Source organism: Hippichthys cyanospilos, chromosome 14, assembly GCF_059441005.1.
Source record: "Hippichthys cyanospilos isolate Australia breed blue-spotted pipefish chromosome 14, RoL_Hcya_1.0, whole genome shotgun sequence".
In the NCBI taxonomy this organism is placed as follows: Eukaryota; Metazoa; Chordata; class Actinopteri; order Syngnathiformes; family Syngnathidae; genus Hippichthys; species Hippichthys cyanospilos.
Window position 1 is genome coordinate 13,940,269 of NC_142382.1, and position 16,768 is coordinate 13,957,036.

The 16,768-nt window shown below is 38.4% G+C and overlaps 1 protein-coding gene across 2 annotated transcripts in view; it reads left to right on the top strand.

Moving 5' to 3' along the window:
• Positions 1-450: 450 nt before the first annotated feature.
• The window catches only part of ralgapa2 (Ral GTPase activating protein catalytic subunit alpha 2), a 100,406-nt gene continuing 84,088 nt past the window's right edge, over positions 451-16,768 (top strand). Inside the window, exons 1-3 of one of the 2 annotated variants that reach the window (XM_088432828.1) lie at positions 451-736; positions 12,052-12,162; positions 12,419-12,468. In XM_088432828.1, the coding sequence (XP_088288954.1) occupies positions 631-736; positions 12,052-12,162; positions 12,419-12,468 (267 nt within the window). In that variant the 5' untranslated portion in view covers positions 451-630. The remainder of the gene's footprint in view (positions 737-12,051; positions 12,163-12,418; positions 12,469-16,768) is intronic. The other variant, XM_088432827.1, reaches the window with a different exon arrangement.

Here is a 16,768-nt window from a genome sequence, read left to right on the forward strand (position 1 = left end):
AATTTATGCAATTACTTTTCACGTCAAATGTGCGAGCACAGTACACGTGTCTTACGCCGAAATGCGTCATTTCCGGGAGAATTTGCTGTTGCTCGTTTATCTATTCTAAAACACCAGGTGACGCTTTGGAGCCATTATTCATCAACCGCTAATATTAACATTTATTTTGTTGCGTTTTATCCACACAATGTCTTTTTTGTATATGTGTATATGCGTGTGTGTGTATCGACTGACTCTTTATTCTGTGTGGTGTAATTAGCAGGTATTTTCCATCTCAATAGGTAGATAGTGTGAAAGGTGCCGGATAACATCAGCTTGTATTACAGTATAGAAAACAAGGGAAAATATCATGGGTTAAGATTTCAATTAAAACCGCATCACACAAAGACTCAAAGGTAAAGTTATACCAAGAGGCGTACTCAGATTGTCAGACCACTCCTCGCTGTCACACGCGCTTCCGTGTTTACGCTCCAGCCAGGAAAAAAAGAGGGGGGAAACACCGGCGGCTGTTAGGCGAATGTTTACCGAGCAAGCATCGAGTGGTGGTGAGGGAAGTGACAGTCACACTGGAGCCTCGGTGTATGGTATCAACACAGGTGATCGGCTTGGACAATTGCATTTCAAAGCGGAATGTTCACTCGAAGGGGCCATGGAGACGTCAAGAAATCTACACAGAAAGTTTTGGACCCAAAGAAGGATGTGCTGACGCGACTGAAGTACCTGCGCTCGCTGCTCGGTGAGTGAAATTGACACCGTACTGCTTTTTGATGCTGCATCGCCGATCGAGGCTAAGCTAGTCGAGCTAGCTAGCTGGCACCGACCGACTGTCTACATCCAGGCATGTGGGCAGCCTCCCTGTCACTGTGCCCACTTGACTTGATCCGACTGACAGGTTCCGCTTTTGTCCATGGCTCCACTCGCACACTGGCATGTTTATCGCGCAGTTCTCGTGTACGTGCATTTTGCTTGACGTAACCATAATTCATTGTGATGCAACGTGGGTGCTAGCTCCGAAGGCTGCTAACGAGGCTGACTATAGCTAACTGACTGTGGTACCTTTGGGAATCAGTCTCGGAATTGCCTTTGTATTTACTCAGCCTTTGTGTTTCCTGGTAACATGCATTTATCAAATTGCCTCCAGCGGCACGGATGGAAAGAAAGTAAAAGCTGGAGTGAGAATAACCCATCTTAATTGCCCGGAGCAACTGACATCAAGTTGCGCACCTGAAGATGTAGCATTTAAAATAATACTACAGTTTATGACATTCTGTTAAAGTCATGTGCTCATTTAATCTAACCAGGACGTTAATTATAAGCAGTGCCTAAAGGGCATTACGCATTTACTGAAATAGTAGAAACTACCGTCCTCGTGTTTATGTATCTCTTACATGACTTTCTTTATTGTGATAAGTAATTTTCTAGCTGTTTACATAAAATTAGAGTCAATGAATTGTGATGACCTCTCACTGCACAATGAATCAGATGACATTGTATGATATTCTGGTTTAGTCCGATGTCCATTTCATCTGGCCATGAAATGAATGAGTGTCGCAACAATTAATCAATCTATCGACAACAAACTCATTATCAAGTTGATTGCCAAATATTTTTGAGAATTGATCAATCGTTTTGAGACCTTGGTTGATTTAAAATTGTGCTAATCCTTGAATGTTTGCCTCATACTTGTAATTTCTCAAATTTCTGTAGGTGTTTACAAACATCTTTACATTTTTACTTTGGAAAAACAGTGATCACATTTTTTGACAGCTTACTGATCAAAACAGTTGCTTCATATATTTTTAATTGAAAATAATGTTCTGTTTTGGAACAAAGTGATGAAAATAAAAATGTGTGGTTTATTTGTTTTATTGCTCAGATTCACTATCAAATTTACATGAAATCACTAACAATGTATGTATTTATAGATCACATTTTACATGTAAAACATCAAAATAATAGATAAACTTAAGCTTCGAATCACAAAACTTCAGTGAAAAAATAATGTTCAAAATATCCGGTGTCTTGTACAGCACCTTGTAAAGCACCTTGAAAAACCCTAAAATAAGGAAATCAGGGCAGATGTCATTTTCAGCAGGAGAAAAACACCTTTCAAATCACATTCTTGTATTTATTTTATTTTTAAGGGTTACAAGCAACTTAAAATATTCCAAGGTTTTACAGGTTTTACCAAATGAAAACAAATATATAGGTGTCACACAACCAAGATACTGTACATTTGCTGGTAACGGCACATCTAAACATAGCCAGTGGGGCAAAAGTCTGGTTGTCGTGTGGGAAGCTAACCTGTAGGTAGGCTTATGTAACAATGTTAATGTCTGCAGCATAGAAATATTTTCATGTAAGGACGCCTCAATGGCAAAGTGCAATAATGCAGGTTGAGCGTGGCTGAAAAGGTCGCGATCCATTGCACACAGCTCCTCCCGCTGCAGAGGTGAGCCACTGTTTGTCCTCGGTGGCTAAAGCTTCTCCTGGTCGGCCCCAAATGTCAGCTGCTGCAGTTAACTCTAGACAGTGGACATACGTCGTTCTTTCATCTTTCCAAAAACAACTTTAGGTTAGCTCTTCTATTGGTATTAATTTGCATAATTCAAAGGGGTCGTATCATGGGAGTTCAACTTTTGCAAGAATTTTTTTTAACCATGTTACAATGTTGATTTCTCACCCAAAACAGTGAAGGTGTCCTGCATGCCATGTCTTTAAATGCACATGTCACGGGCATTCCTACAAGACACATGATTGGTTCCGGCCACAACATTGACCAATGACTGCAGGAGTGGATTTTAACTGTTGCTTTCATTTGCCGATGTCGCACTGAGAGCCAATCACATGTCTTGTAAGAGTGCCCGTGACCTGTTGAGCCGTCTCCGAGTGAACCTCACACATATGAATATGTGCGTGTTTGGGTGTGTGTGCACGCGCGCGCGTGTGTGGGACAATCTTGTGACATCTCATCTCGTGAAATTTGTGTCATTTCCCATACCTACTTATGGCATGTACATACGCTGTAGCGTATTGTGCAATGTTGTTTATATCCATGCTGCTTTAGCAGTAACTTAATTCATTTGTGGTGAAGTAAACTTGCTACTACAAACTCAATGGTACCACTTAAGAATTGCCTCTTCGGTGTGTGATCCCAGTGTCTCATTTTACAAGCATGATTTACCAACTCGTGCTCTGGGTGTGTGTGGTTGGGTGTGGGTGTTTTTAAATGGACCATGTGGAATACAGTTATTTAGCATGTTCTCACAGTTGAAAGTTGTTGTGTTAAAATCTTGCCTCAAGCATCTCTTTGTGAACTTTGCAGGTTCTATTCATGCTTTTGTTATTTTTCATCAGATGTGGTGGCTTCTTCCAATATTGAACAAGTATATCTAGCTGAAAACCTTTTTCTATTTACTATCATTGTTAATGTGAATGTTAATGGATTGTGCTTCTTGATGTGCCCCGACATTGACCGGCGGCCAGTTCAAAGTGTATGGTAGGGACTGGTGGGCAGACAACCATTTCCTGACATTTCCAAAATATGAAGTATAGAAATAAGCTGAACTGATGTTCATGAGATGTTTTCACAATTTAAAGCTGTTTGCGTTTTGTTTGCATTGATTCTTTTTTTCCTTTGTCTTCTTGCCTTGGTTGATATGCTAATCAATCATGCGGAATGAGTTTCAATGCACCAGACTTAACAAACTGTTAAGCATTTTATTAAAATAACATTTTTAGGCTGATGTATTTGTGGTAGAAATGCACCTTTGCTCAGTGTAGTTCCATGCAAAGTGCAATGTTAAAAGTTTGACAGTGACCAAGCATATGAGTATATTATTAGGCTTGTCCTCACTATCACCGGTTTGCAAACACTTTAACTGGCATAATGGTGCTGTTATATCGTTTTAAACTACCCCTGTGCAATCTGTGGCATCCACTGCCTTTGAAATGCTTTAAAAAACTGTTATTCTGCCATTATACTGCACCTGTCCTGAGTTCAATGTCATGTGTATTGCAACCCATAGTGGAAGTCAAAACAAGACTCTGCCTGACTGCATGTGTTTTTCTGTCCAATGTGTGCAGTTAAAGATAAAGCAAGTCTGTTTGTCCAGCAGTTGGGTAGTACAGCTTGCATGTTGCTGTAACCACTCCCACCCAAACATTGCTGATTCCACCATGTTTTAGTAAAGGAAGGATTTCCTTCCAGTGCTGCTGGTTCCTGTGTGAACATGTAGCACTGATGAGTGATATTGTGATGTCCTGTACAAGTTATTTTCATTATGGACCATCCTTGTTCGAAACACACCCAAGGTCAACGTACATGTTGGAAGCATAGGAATATTTCCAAGAAAAAATGTGTCTCAAAATTCACACAAAAACTACTAATGACGCAAGATGGATAGGTTGCAATTTTCAAACCTAGTACTAATGCATTATTGTATTGTGTGTGTGTTGTGTAGTGATGTAGATGAAAGACAAGTGACTTACTGAGCAACAAAGATGTGCAAAATGGTTCATATTGTGAAAGTGAAAAGTGGAGCGAGTGATGTTATTGATTTGTGCGACTGATAATTATGTGTGTGTGAGCCAGCATGACCCCGACTCCTGACCTGATTGGAGGGACATACTGCACATTTTTTTATTTGGACTGAAAAACTGAGGTTTGGAAAGGGTACAGTTTTTTGTCATTGAGATCGTACATTGCTTGCTACGTGTTTTCTTTTGAGAACATGATGTCACGACTAGCTTTCATGAAGGTAATCTCTTATTACTGCTATTGACCCATTGTTAATGTTGGCATTTTATACTGAGGCACCACCACTGCTGCAAAGTTGTTATTTCTAAAATCAACCCTGCAAATGCTAAATTATTTTCCCACCATTTTTCGTCTTTGCCATCACTCATATCCTTCTGTTTGGTTGTTTCCACTCTTCTGTTCTTTTTAAACTTGTAGTTTTCCTGTAAAAACATCTTTAAAGCAGGCAGTGCGTTAGAGCTAATTCCAGAGAGGCTCCATATTGTTTTTCTCCCCAATGAGCAGATCTGTGGGACAGAGTGCTAAAGCGGCTGCATGTTAATTTGCTGGTCATGCCTGGCTGGATTTGGCTGAGGTTGTTAATTACAGAAGGCCAGCAAAACTCCCACTGCTTGTCTCACTTCAAATAACCAGGAGAAACCGGGTGAATGGATATGCCTCAGACTCTTTGTTGCTCTAAGCTACTCGCATGCCTCACCGTTGTCACCTCATCACTGTGTTGACAGTGCAGACTGAGAATGTTTATCTTAAGAAAATAGTTAGCGGTGCTCAAAGCAGATAACCATCCTGCAAGCGGCTGTCGCCACATCGAGGTTAAGAGGTCACGCACGACTAGTGGAAAACAGTATCATTATTTAGTAGTATTTAGGGGTCAGAATGAAAGAATAAGTCAGGAAATTGTTATTTATTCATGATGCATCAACGTTGCAGTTGCATATAAAAGCAGTGTGTATTCAAATTTTTTTGTGTAGGTGTTCTCTAAACGTACAGACATGAATTCATATATGTAGAGGAGCGTCTTTACCCAGATAATATTTAGCTTTTAGCACACACAGGTTTAGCATATGTAAATTCATATGCAAGCCTCAAAATAAGCATTTTCACATTGATGTTTCTTGAGTCGTTTTTTGTATTTTTTTACCCCAGATAATCATATGGACTAGCTCACATGAGCACCCACTGACAGTTCCAAATATTTTTTGAATGACAGTTCATTTTTATTTGAGTGCTATGTTTCGTTAGTCAATCCTTAATCCGTACAGGGATTAACCTGAAAAAAAAAATGCTTCACAAAATTACAAAACATAAAAAAAGAAAGGCAGGAAACGGCTTACAAGAAACTGCAGTTCCCTACCTCTGCTCTCAAGCAAAAGTGCATGAGTTCGGTCCTCCAGATCTCCAATTCAGCCTGCTTTCAAAGAAACCCTCCTCTACTACACCGCTTTAAAACTTGCTGATAATCTGATCATTTGAGTCAGATGTGGATTTGCCCCCTATGCCTTTTTCGATTTAAAATAAATAAAGGATCTATGTGACAAATTACTTGAAGTGGCATGAATAATAACAGTTACGTTTTCTAAGCTGAGTTTTTAGCTCAAGATATTTTTTTCATGAGATTTCCCTTTCAGCCCACTTTAATATTCAAATGAAATTGTGCCATTATTGACTGAAACATGTGAGAGATATGGGAAAGCAGAGCACAAGTGAGGATGCTTTCTTGGAGAGGAAATCCCAACAAGGTGAAGCGATGAGCTCAACACAGAGCCTCTCAACAAGGTCTTCTGTGAGGCTCCATTAAAAGCACTTCTCACTGCTCTTTTGAAAGTCACCACGGACTTGAGAATAACTTTAGCCTCTTATCATCTTTTAGCCTTACAATGTAGCTCTATTATCATCTTTAGAGGGGTGTATTCTTCCTGTGAATATTAACATGAGGAAGCCAAAAAAAAGCATCCTATGAGGGGTTTTGTGAGAGTATATCTAATTCACTTGTCTTAGTCAAATTGTTTAATAGTTTCAACTCGTTTGTTGAACAACACCAACTGTAAATGTGTGAGAGCACTAGCTGACTCAAATAAAGTGATTTAGAGTAATCTATGCTAGATGTAAAAAAGGCATGATCACTGTTTTCTAGTGCTGTTGATATATATACAGTATGTGGCTTAATCTTAGCCAACTGCCTAAAGTGGGAAAAAATATTTACCAACCTTACCACTTTTCCAGTCCAGTTCATAACACTCAAGTTTGAGTGACTAAAACAAAGCTTTAAAAACAAAATCGCATATTGTGATCTTTGATAACTATTGACAATGCTGTGTGCAAAACAAGACATTGTAGGTGTTTCTAGTTCTTTTATGTTCCTGTCCGTTGATAAAGGCGTCCGTCATTTATCTTTGCTGGAAGGAAGTGCTTTCACCTGTTGTCCAACGGGGAAGTTTTTGTGCATATACCATATTTGTTGGGGAGGCTATATCAATAGCCCTGGGTGAACCTTGACTGTAGAGCTCGTGGGTCAGATTTCTCTCTTACCAAAGCTGCAGGCACCGGCCTAAGTGCCACTTCGTGGTAAGGGTGCTTGGAAGGCAGGAGGATGCCAGTGTTGATTCACTTGTTTCATCCTAGTTTGCAACTGACATTCCAACATTTCAATTTCATCCAACGTTATTCAAATATGATTTGTGTGTCCTTTGACCTTATGTGAGTGCCAGTAGAAAAGGTATAGTGGTGGTTTCCAGCGTCTTGGAGGAGCACTGTATACAGTAAGTTGTATAGTCACATTCTTTTTTTATAAGCATTATCATAAATATTACATTTGTGTTGCGTTTTTTTAAATGTGATTTTTCTGTGAAAGATAGAGCAAGGTTTTGACCAACTGTTTGCAGTGCAGGTGGCTGTTTACTATAGTACATCAAAACCTGTTTGTCTAGTTTTCCTGAGTTTGCCATTGTGGCCCTCAAACCCTCCAATGGCTATGGATTTTTTTTTTCTTCTACATTTTCTAATCTGCCAGATTTGAATGACGAATAAACAACAAAAAGGGTGACATTTTAGTGGTTGTCTTGGTAAATTAAACAGGGTTTAATCAAAACATTAAATAGCTAAGGGATTTCCCTGTTTGGTGTTCCTCAGTTTTTGAAAATCAAGTGCAAGAATGTGACAGAAAATGTATATTTTAACTTTTGGGGTAGGGGGGTCAATATTGTAGGAATATAATTAGATTCTTATCACGCTTTCAGTCCTCTAGCCTGTCTTTTTTCAGGCATGTGATATAAATGGACAGTCTTTCAAGATTTATGATTAAGTATTATTTACATGCTAAAACAAACATTATTTACCCAGATAAAAATACCTGATGGGCTTATTTTGGCCAAGTATGTCATGAGTGTAATGAGATGGACAGGGATAAAGTGCAGGTCGTAGATGTAAAACATTAGTGTGTTTTGGTGGATCATGACTACAAGACTAAATTGTACTATTTTCCCGACATTAAAGCAGTTTTTCCCAAAGTGTGACCTTTTACAAGCTGACCAGTGAGGACCTTTTACAAGCAGTCCAGTGAGGACCCTCTCGTTTATAACACTATATATATATATATATATATATATATATATATATATATATATATATATATATATATATATATATATAGAGATAGAGAGAGAGAGAGATAGAGATAGATAGATAGATTTTTTTTTCTTTGCTATAGTCGAGGGAATAAACCACTCCAGAATGTCTGAACCCTGACTGGGATGAGGTCAGACTTGGCCTTTCTTCCAGTGTATCATGCTGTGCTCTAAGAAGACTCAAAGGAGCCAATCTGTTACGCCACCAGAATGACTGCAAGTCGAGAAGTGTCCATGCCGTGTTTGGCACAGTGGTTTTATAATTAGACTTTGCACCAATGTGATGAGCTGCATATAGTCGGTCGATATTTTGCATTTTGTGCACATTTTTTGATCGACTCTTGTGTATTTGATTCACTGATCATTCAATGAAGTGGTTGATCAGAGCTATCAAATTAGAGATTACAACTGTCATTTTTTTCCCATTTACACATTTGAATGTGGTAGGGTTGCCACAAAATAATTCAGGCCACTACTAATAAATTATGGTGCTACCTGTCAATATGAAACTATTGTAATAACTTTAATGGATTCACACAAGCCCTTGTGTACGTACAGTATGTCCGCTAATAGAGGCAACAACCAATTCCCCTTGTGGTGCAATGGTTGTTTGTCATGGACTTTTAATTTATTGGTGTGACTGATGATGACTGTTTTGTTCTTTGATGTATGAGTTGCAATTTGACTACACAGTCATCATTTTTGGGGTTGATGATGGTGGCAAATCACAGGGTTTAAAAATAACCGATTGCCAGTCCCATCACAAGCCATAGCAATGTTGTCTGTTGAAATTACTTACTATACTGCATATACTTTTTTTTTAGTGTTTGTCAACAAAAAATGTTTATGTAACATATATGAAATAAAGCATGTTTGCCCTGGTTTAACAATATTTTAGGTTCCTCAAACTGACACAGGACTTCCACAAGTATACACCTCAGGGACTTCATTCAAAAACTGCCCAGACACAAAGTGAAAGTTAAGTCATTTAAAACAAAAACAACCTCAGACAGAATTAATGGATACCCCAATTTAATGTATTTAGAATGCTATTTTGTGATTACGTTACTTTTCCGGCAACAAGTAAATACTACACATAAGGAACTGATGCCGCAGCAAACATTCCTATAATTATAAAATGAACTCACACTCATGTAATCACAAGTCCTAATCTTGCCCCTCAAAACATTGAAACAATTAAAAAAAACCTTGAAACACTCAGCAAATAATAACATTACAGTATATCACCAATTTTGCATAAAGTGACAAATATCTGATCACGGCAAAGTCAATGAGAATGTATCAGTGACATCTTGTCAGATTGTCAAGCAGACAAGCTTTGTTGCTAGTGTCCTTCATTCAAGGTCTAATTTTCCAAGTGTAGTTTTTCAGGTCTGTTGGTGCAGGTCAAGTGATCCAGGTCTAGTCCTCTATAGTAGGTCTAGTTCTTTCAAGATTCAAGATGCACTTGATTATCATTATGCTGCACAAGTACAGGGCAACAGCAGATCTGCCTGCTTCTTCTTTCTAATACAGTGCCTCAAATATTTGAAGTCTCAACCATATCAATGTTTAAAGTTTGGCAATCATTCTTGTATCAGCCCATACAATATCAACTCTCCCTCACCACACAAGCAGGCATAATGGCCATTTCATCACTGTCATTCCAACTGATTTCAATCGCGCTCCAAATAGACATTTGAGGGAAAAGTACAGACTATGAGCGCTTCTTTTGACTAATTGTGCGCCATTAGAACTGTTAACCTTATTATTAACAGCTCAATACGACAATAACACAGGCATCACCATGACCGAGCATGTGCAAGTTTCATGTGTACACGGCATAAAGTCATCTAATCATATTATCAGAAGATTTTTGGGTGTAAAAGCAATAGCACGTCAGACAGTACAAAGAAATAATGTTTCTCTTTGCAATAAACTGTGGCGTCAGTGTTTGGGTATTGGGCTTTTTAAGGTAAGTAACTAGCTCAAGGAACCCCTCTGATTTGATTCTTTAAAAGAGTCCTCTGTGTCTGATTTCAAAATATATTGCCCTGGAAGGATTCCTTTGCTCTCCCCTCATCACCATTTTGGCATCAGTATTGAGCACCTGCAGTGTCAGCAAGCACAGGGCTAATGCTAATGAGCGTTTTAATGTCAGGGGCTCTTTGCTTGTGGTTTGAGCATGACATGGCATATCAATAATGCAGGTGGTATGGCTCACTCTATTTCTTAGATTGCAAACATAGTTCAAACATAAAATGTGTGGGAAAAAATGTTGATCGTGTGTGCTAAATATCAAGTGAAATGTATAGTAGTATAGCGTTGTGGCTTCTGTGAAAATAGATCATTTGTTGCTTCAGCTTGCTACAGTAGATGACCTTCACCCTCTCTGCAAACAAACCCAATGTGCACACAGCTAGTGCTTGCTGGCATATCCAGTTCAAAGGCAGTTCACGGGAAACCAACAAAAAGATGCACTAATTATTCATCAGAAGATTAGCATAATACCACTGCCTACCAGATGGCTTCCTTTTTTGTAATTGTTCACCACCATGTCATGGTTTCATAGTAAGCAGCAGTTAAATCTTCTAATTTATAATTATTGCCCATAGTGAGTTCCTCTGTTGTTAGTCGGAAAATACATTTGAAAAATGCAAATTTATTTCAACAGAGGTTGGAAAATTATGTCATAACTTCTGCACTGCTATTGCCGCGGGAGGTTTGTTTTAGAGATTATGTGAGCGTGACGTCTCGTAAAAATAGGTTTGGAGCAAACCAGAACGTTATATGGTCCATGAGCCAAATCAGACTCTGACCAGAGTTTGATGCTTAATTTTGAAAATTAGGCTTTTGTTCTCTAAGTATCTCTTTCACGTTACCCGTGTGTCATGTGAGGGTTGTTTTGCGTGTCTGTTTTTAGTCAGGAATCAGACAATAGTTCCCAAGTTTAGTGTTGACAAAGGCTTTTTAAACTATCAGGCGACTAAAGCCAATTCCCAGCAACTATTAGCAACGGGGGCTTGACAAAAGTGCATGTGAAAGTTCCAATGCGCTAAAACGGATGCATACTATATCAAATTAGAGGTTTATATAATTGTGTTACGCCTTGTAAATGGCATATTACGTATTTCACATTTGATTTAATGTTCTTCAACCACAGATGTGGAGAAAAGTTGTCTTTGTTAGACAAAAGAAAATGGGTGTTGAAAATAAGGGGGGAAAAAATAACTCGACTTGCACACAGAGAAATATGGTACTCAAAAATTAAGTACCTGTACAGGTATTTGTTTGATTAAAAAGTGGTTTGGAACAAAATGAATAAATATCCGATTTCTGTTGTCCTCCATGAGAGTGCACTGATTATCCATCTTTTCCATCCATTATCGATTATTATTTTCCACTGTAAGACTATCATGACAGATAAAAGCTCAAGCTGAAAATGCATGTATTAATTCTCACTCAGTTCCAGTATTATAGAATTTGATATAAATGCACACTCCGGCTTACTAAAATACAAAAAAAAAAAAAAAAAAAAAGACGCATGTAAAGATCTTGGTTCATTATCAGTTACCAGCTGTTCTTTTCACATTTTGGTGGACTGCTTTGCTCCCTGACAATTAACAGGAAATGCGCCACAATTAGTAGGAGTCATCCAACCAAAATGATCATGGCTAGTATAATTGAAATGCAATTGTTAATTGCCAGGCCTATGCTTCATTAAGTTGTCACCATCAGCAGCTTAGACCTCTTTAATGACAGTTCATTGTTTTGGCGTTTGTGTGGGTTTTATTTTCGTCATTCTTTTACTACACTGCACTTAGGATTTACTTTTTTTTTTTTTTTTTTTAGAGATCATTTAGGATTTACTTTTTTTTTTTTTTACAGATATCATTGACAAGAGTGAGCTGAAGCCATTCTTCGAGAGCAATTGCTCACAGATTTATTTTATCTTCTATGAAAATTTCATTACACTGGAAAGCAACTTAAAACAAAAAGGTGGGTTCAACTTTTTTCTTGTTTCTAAATCTCACACCTTGCAATTGACCTCCATCATGTACCACCACAATTAATTTGTCGCAAAACAGTTTTCCTCTCATCCCTCACCAGTAGAACGGTTTCAGTTGGCAAATTATGACAACGTAACCAAATATGTACAGTTCCACTTACTCATTTTCACTGCCATCACGAATTTCCATGTCTTTAACCACACTATTGTATGTTGATACTAAAGTACCTTACTTTGTTTTCTCAGGGATCAAGTCTCAAAGGGAGGAGCTGGACTCCATCCTCTTTATTTTTGAAGTAAGTTGTTGTTTTCAATTACCAGTACTTTAAACCTTTGTGAAATAAGCCGATCCCTCAGTATTTGGACAGAGTTAATGTTCAGTTCACCTGAAACAGATGAGACATATCAACTGGGGGCATTAGAGGGGAGCGGAGACTCAACACAATCATTTTTTTAGCTTAACTGTGTGGGATGGCCCTTCCCCCTATTTTACTGAGCAGTCTTATGTTGCGCGTTGAGGTTAAAGTCCTCCACTTTGTTTACCCATCTGACTGCAAAGGCAACTCCCATTTTCCAATTCCAAATTGTAGCTCTCCATTTACTTTTTGCTCAAAGGAGGGCTATAAGGTTGGCAGAATATGACATTGAGGAACTTAAGCTTTATCGTCATCATACAGTACAGTGTTTGCCATTCTTTCAAACCTCTTGCGTGGTGTATAGAATACTCTGTGTGTTTGGTTAAACATTAAATGTTGGGTTGTATTCCCTTAAACAAAACACATCATTCTATACATCATTTATAATTTAAAATAGGTGAACAGATACCGTATACAAGTTGACTTTGCTTAAGTCAACCACACACCCCTTTTTCTACCACAATTTGGGGGAATTTTACAAAACCGTGAGTATAAGTCTACCCCTGTCTTTAGTGGTTTCGTAGATCTTGGCTGGCCAATTAATACAAATGGTAAGTCAACAATAAAAAGATTTGAAGTTTCAGTGCTTTATTTTTTTGACACAGATGAATATTATTTTTCAAAATGTCTTCATCACTATCTGACACGCCAAATAGCACCTCCCAATTAACTCCCGGACATTCTCTTCTTCCTCCTTGTCATTTGTTCGAACATCCTTGTTACTCTTCTATGCGTAGTCATCTTCAGACCCGTCCGATTTTTTATGAAGTGGAGGTCTACGGAAATTATTTGCTTATCATCTTCCTTGGGATATTATCCTAAGCTTTCTTTGTGAGATCAGAGCGTGGAATGTTGCCCTTGGCTGTTTCTGACATCCATGCTTGCAAGTCCATACTATATCAAATTAGAGGTATATAAACAGGACTGCACATAATTTTTTTCGTGGGTTACTCAAATGAGTACTAGGGTGTACTCTTTGGTACTCCCCCTATCTGTCATTAAAAAGTCATCCCTACTGTCATTCTCAATGTCGTTCCCACATTAAGCACACTGTATGTGTGCACACAGCGACTTTGCATTATTCAAACCTGCGTCCCACCAAAAAAAAAAAAGTTTCATAAATCTATCAGTTCATTAGGTTTAATTAGTCCAAAGAAGTAAGAGGTAAATTCTCCGCCACTGTAGTGACAACCTGAACGATTTCATTCACACCCTCACGAGAATGATACGCAACCCCGATAGCCAGTCCAAGCCGCTTCAGTAAACAAACAAAAAAAATCCTCAGAAATGGAAGACATGGGATGTGCATGCTTAGCTTTATGAAGAAAACTATATTTGTAGATTCAACATACAGCGTTGCATCTCTGCTGCGCTGTGTCGTGACTGCACCGTTGCATTCCGTTCCACCAACTTTACGCAGGACTTGAAAGATGAGTTAGTAGTCCCGGCACAAGTGCGGTTTGATCTTCCAGGCACGGCCATGTCATGCAGTGGGCAGGGGTGTCTCGAGGGGAGCAGGCTTTTGTACTAAACGTGCTGGAACACCCCACCTCCACAGACACGACTCCATCAACTTTGCTTGAATTTTTATTTGTCTTATGCCATGAAAAAACCCGTCAGGATATCCTCTTGCATGGCAGCTTTTTCATCCAGGTGAAAACCTGTTTATGACACTGCATGCTACAGTGTTGCAATGTTTTTGTATTACCGTTATTGTTATTGATGTCAATGTTGTTATTGTTTCTTTTGGAAACAATTAAACCATAACATTATCACCACATCAGAACAACACGCCACAGTGCAGCCAATAAATAAATTAAACAAAGAAGAATGTGTTACAGTTAATACAGAGCAAGAATGGAGACCATCACATGGCTTCGTGCTAGCTGACTTTTGGCTGTTCATTACAAAAGAAGAACCAGCCTAGATTCAGAACTGCATATCTTGTTCCCATTCTATTACTGTTATTCAATCAATTCCGTAATGCTCCACGGTCGTATGAGTGCAAATCTTTTCACAGGTTATTGTTATATTAGATTATTATGAAAGTAATTCTCCAAAAATATCCATCCAAGCCAGTGGTGTTTTTTGAAGAACAGAGGAGTAGAAGAAGAATGTTCAGGAAGTTACAGACTCTAAAATCTCTCAGCACTTGAGTGGGTGAGATGCACGATAATAAAATTTGTGACTGCAAATCACAACTTCTCCAATTTGTGTTGCTACTGCTATATTTCCTTGTGTATATGTGTTTGCGCAAGAAGTTATATGTGCATACTATTTTAGGCTTGGGGAGGTACCAAGCCTTTCAGGCCTTGTTTACACAAAACCAGGACGATTTAAACCTGAATAATACTCCCCTCTTTGTGTGTTTAAAAATTTAAAAAAAACAAAAAAACATCCATATAACTCTGTCTGTTTAAAAAAAAAAAGGCAGCTATACAAATCTGCATCATGTGGTTTTATTCATTCACAAACATGTGTGTTTTATTCATTCACAACAAGTCGCTAGGCAGTAGTTTTACCATATGCTGTCCAATCAGAAAGAACTTCAGTCTCTTAACATCACCGGTGTCGGTGTCTTTGGCAAGAAATAGAGTCTCTGATTTATGATGGCCACAAACAAACATGGCCTCAGAGATTTTGGCAAAACTCTACTTTGGTCGGAGTTATTGAGACCTTCAGTTTTAATTAAAAAAAAAAAAACAAAACCTGGACACATTAACAGATAGGGCAAACTGGAGTTATTTATCATTTGTTTGCAAGAAACCTACTTATAGACTATGCCTCAGTGTGCTTTGAAAATCAAATGACCTTGAGCACAAAAGGTGGCCCACCCGTGATTTAGACAGTCTGGCTGACATCTAATCTTAGCAATTACCATAGCTGCTAATTGGCAAGCCACAACAGTAGTTTTGATGGGAAATGTCATATTCCTTTGATTTGACAGAATATTTCGAAATAATAATCGCAAATGGCAGAAAAATAAATATAGATACTAAATTGCAGAATCTGAAAGGAATACTGTAATATTCTTTATCCAGTCAGCTGTTTTTGCAGTCACAAGACAAGCCTGACCCACTGTCAGACAGCTTCGGTCTCCAGACCTGAGAGACTCCAGTGTGTTTACACTCCCATATGCCTGTACATGACCTTATCTGCTGACTGCCTAAAAGCAGCTCAATCCTTTTGCCACTGTGAATCTGAGACATAGGGAGCATAAAAAAAAAACATTGGGATGTTTTTGCATATCTATTTCCCTTCATTTTCTCTACAGGATATAACCTTACCATAACCCATCCAGATTTGACTCAGCATTCTGAATTTCCTGTCATCTTCTCAATGAATCTCGTAATCCAAATTTGAAGAGAATTTGACTGTGAGCCATGTATTGCAGTGGATCCCAAACTGGGGTCCCTGTTGCTGAAATTGCAAAATAAAGCCACTGACTGCTTCTTATTGGAAGCAGTCCATGGATGGATACACTTAAAATGTATTTCGCCCTCTGACAGAAACTTTTACTTCAATGTGACCCACGATAAAAGAGTTTGACACCCCTGTTTTATGCCTAAAGTGGCTGCTTTGCACAGTAAAGTCTTAAAGTTTCAGCACAAACATTTTTCAAAGATCCACAGCAACCTGTTCTTTAGGAAAAAAATACCTCTTGCTTTCAGGAACTGTTAAATGGCAGCTGGAAAGTGAATTCCGATTGAAGTTACAGTAAGAACATGATTTAATCACACCATTTTGGAGGGGAAGTACAGTATGACGATATTTGCTGTTGTGTATTATTAGATATTTAAAAAAAACATTAGGGTTTTGTTTTGTTTTGTTTGTTTTGTTTTGTTTTGCTGGTCGCAGTCTTCAGCCCTAGACTAAGATGTGTAAAACAACTCCCTAACAGATTTTCAACTGATTTGATCAATCTGCACTGAAGCACCAATAATCAACATTAAGCATTGTCGTATCTAATGACCATTGGTCAGTGAATTTTTAATTAATTGCCATCCGTTGAGCTCTTAGGTTTTGTGTCTTGCTCACCGAGCTTTAATTCGGATTTTCTTCTATTATATATTCATCTTCATTGCCTTCATGTTCCCATTGTTTATAATAAGTCATTACTGTGATGATACTAACAACATAGTGGTGATTTGGTCCGTTGCACAAGTGGAACGTACCACCG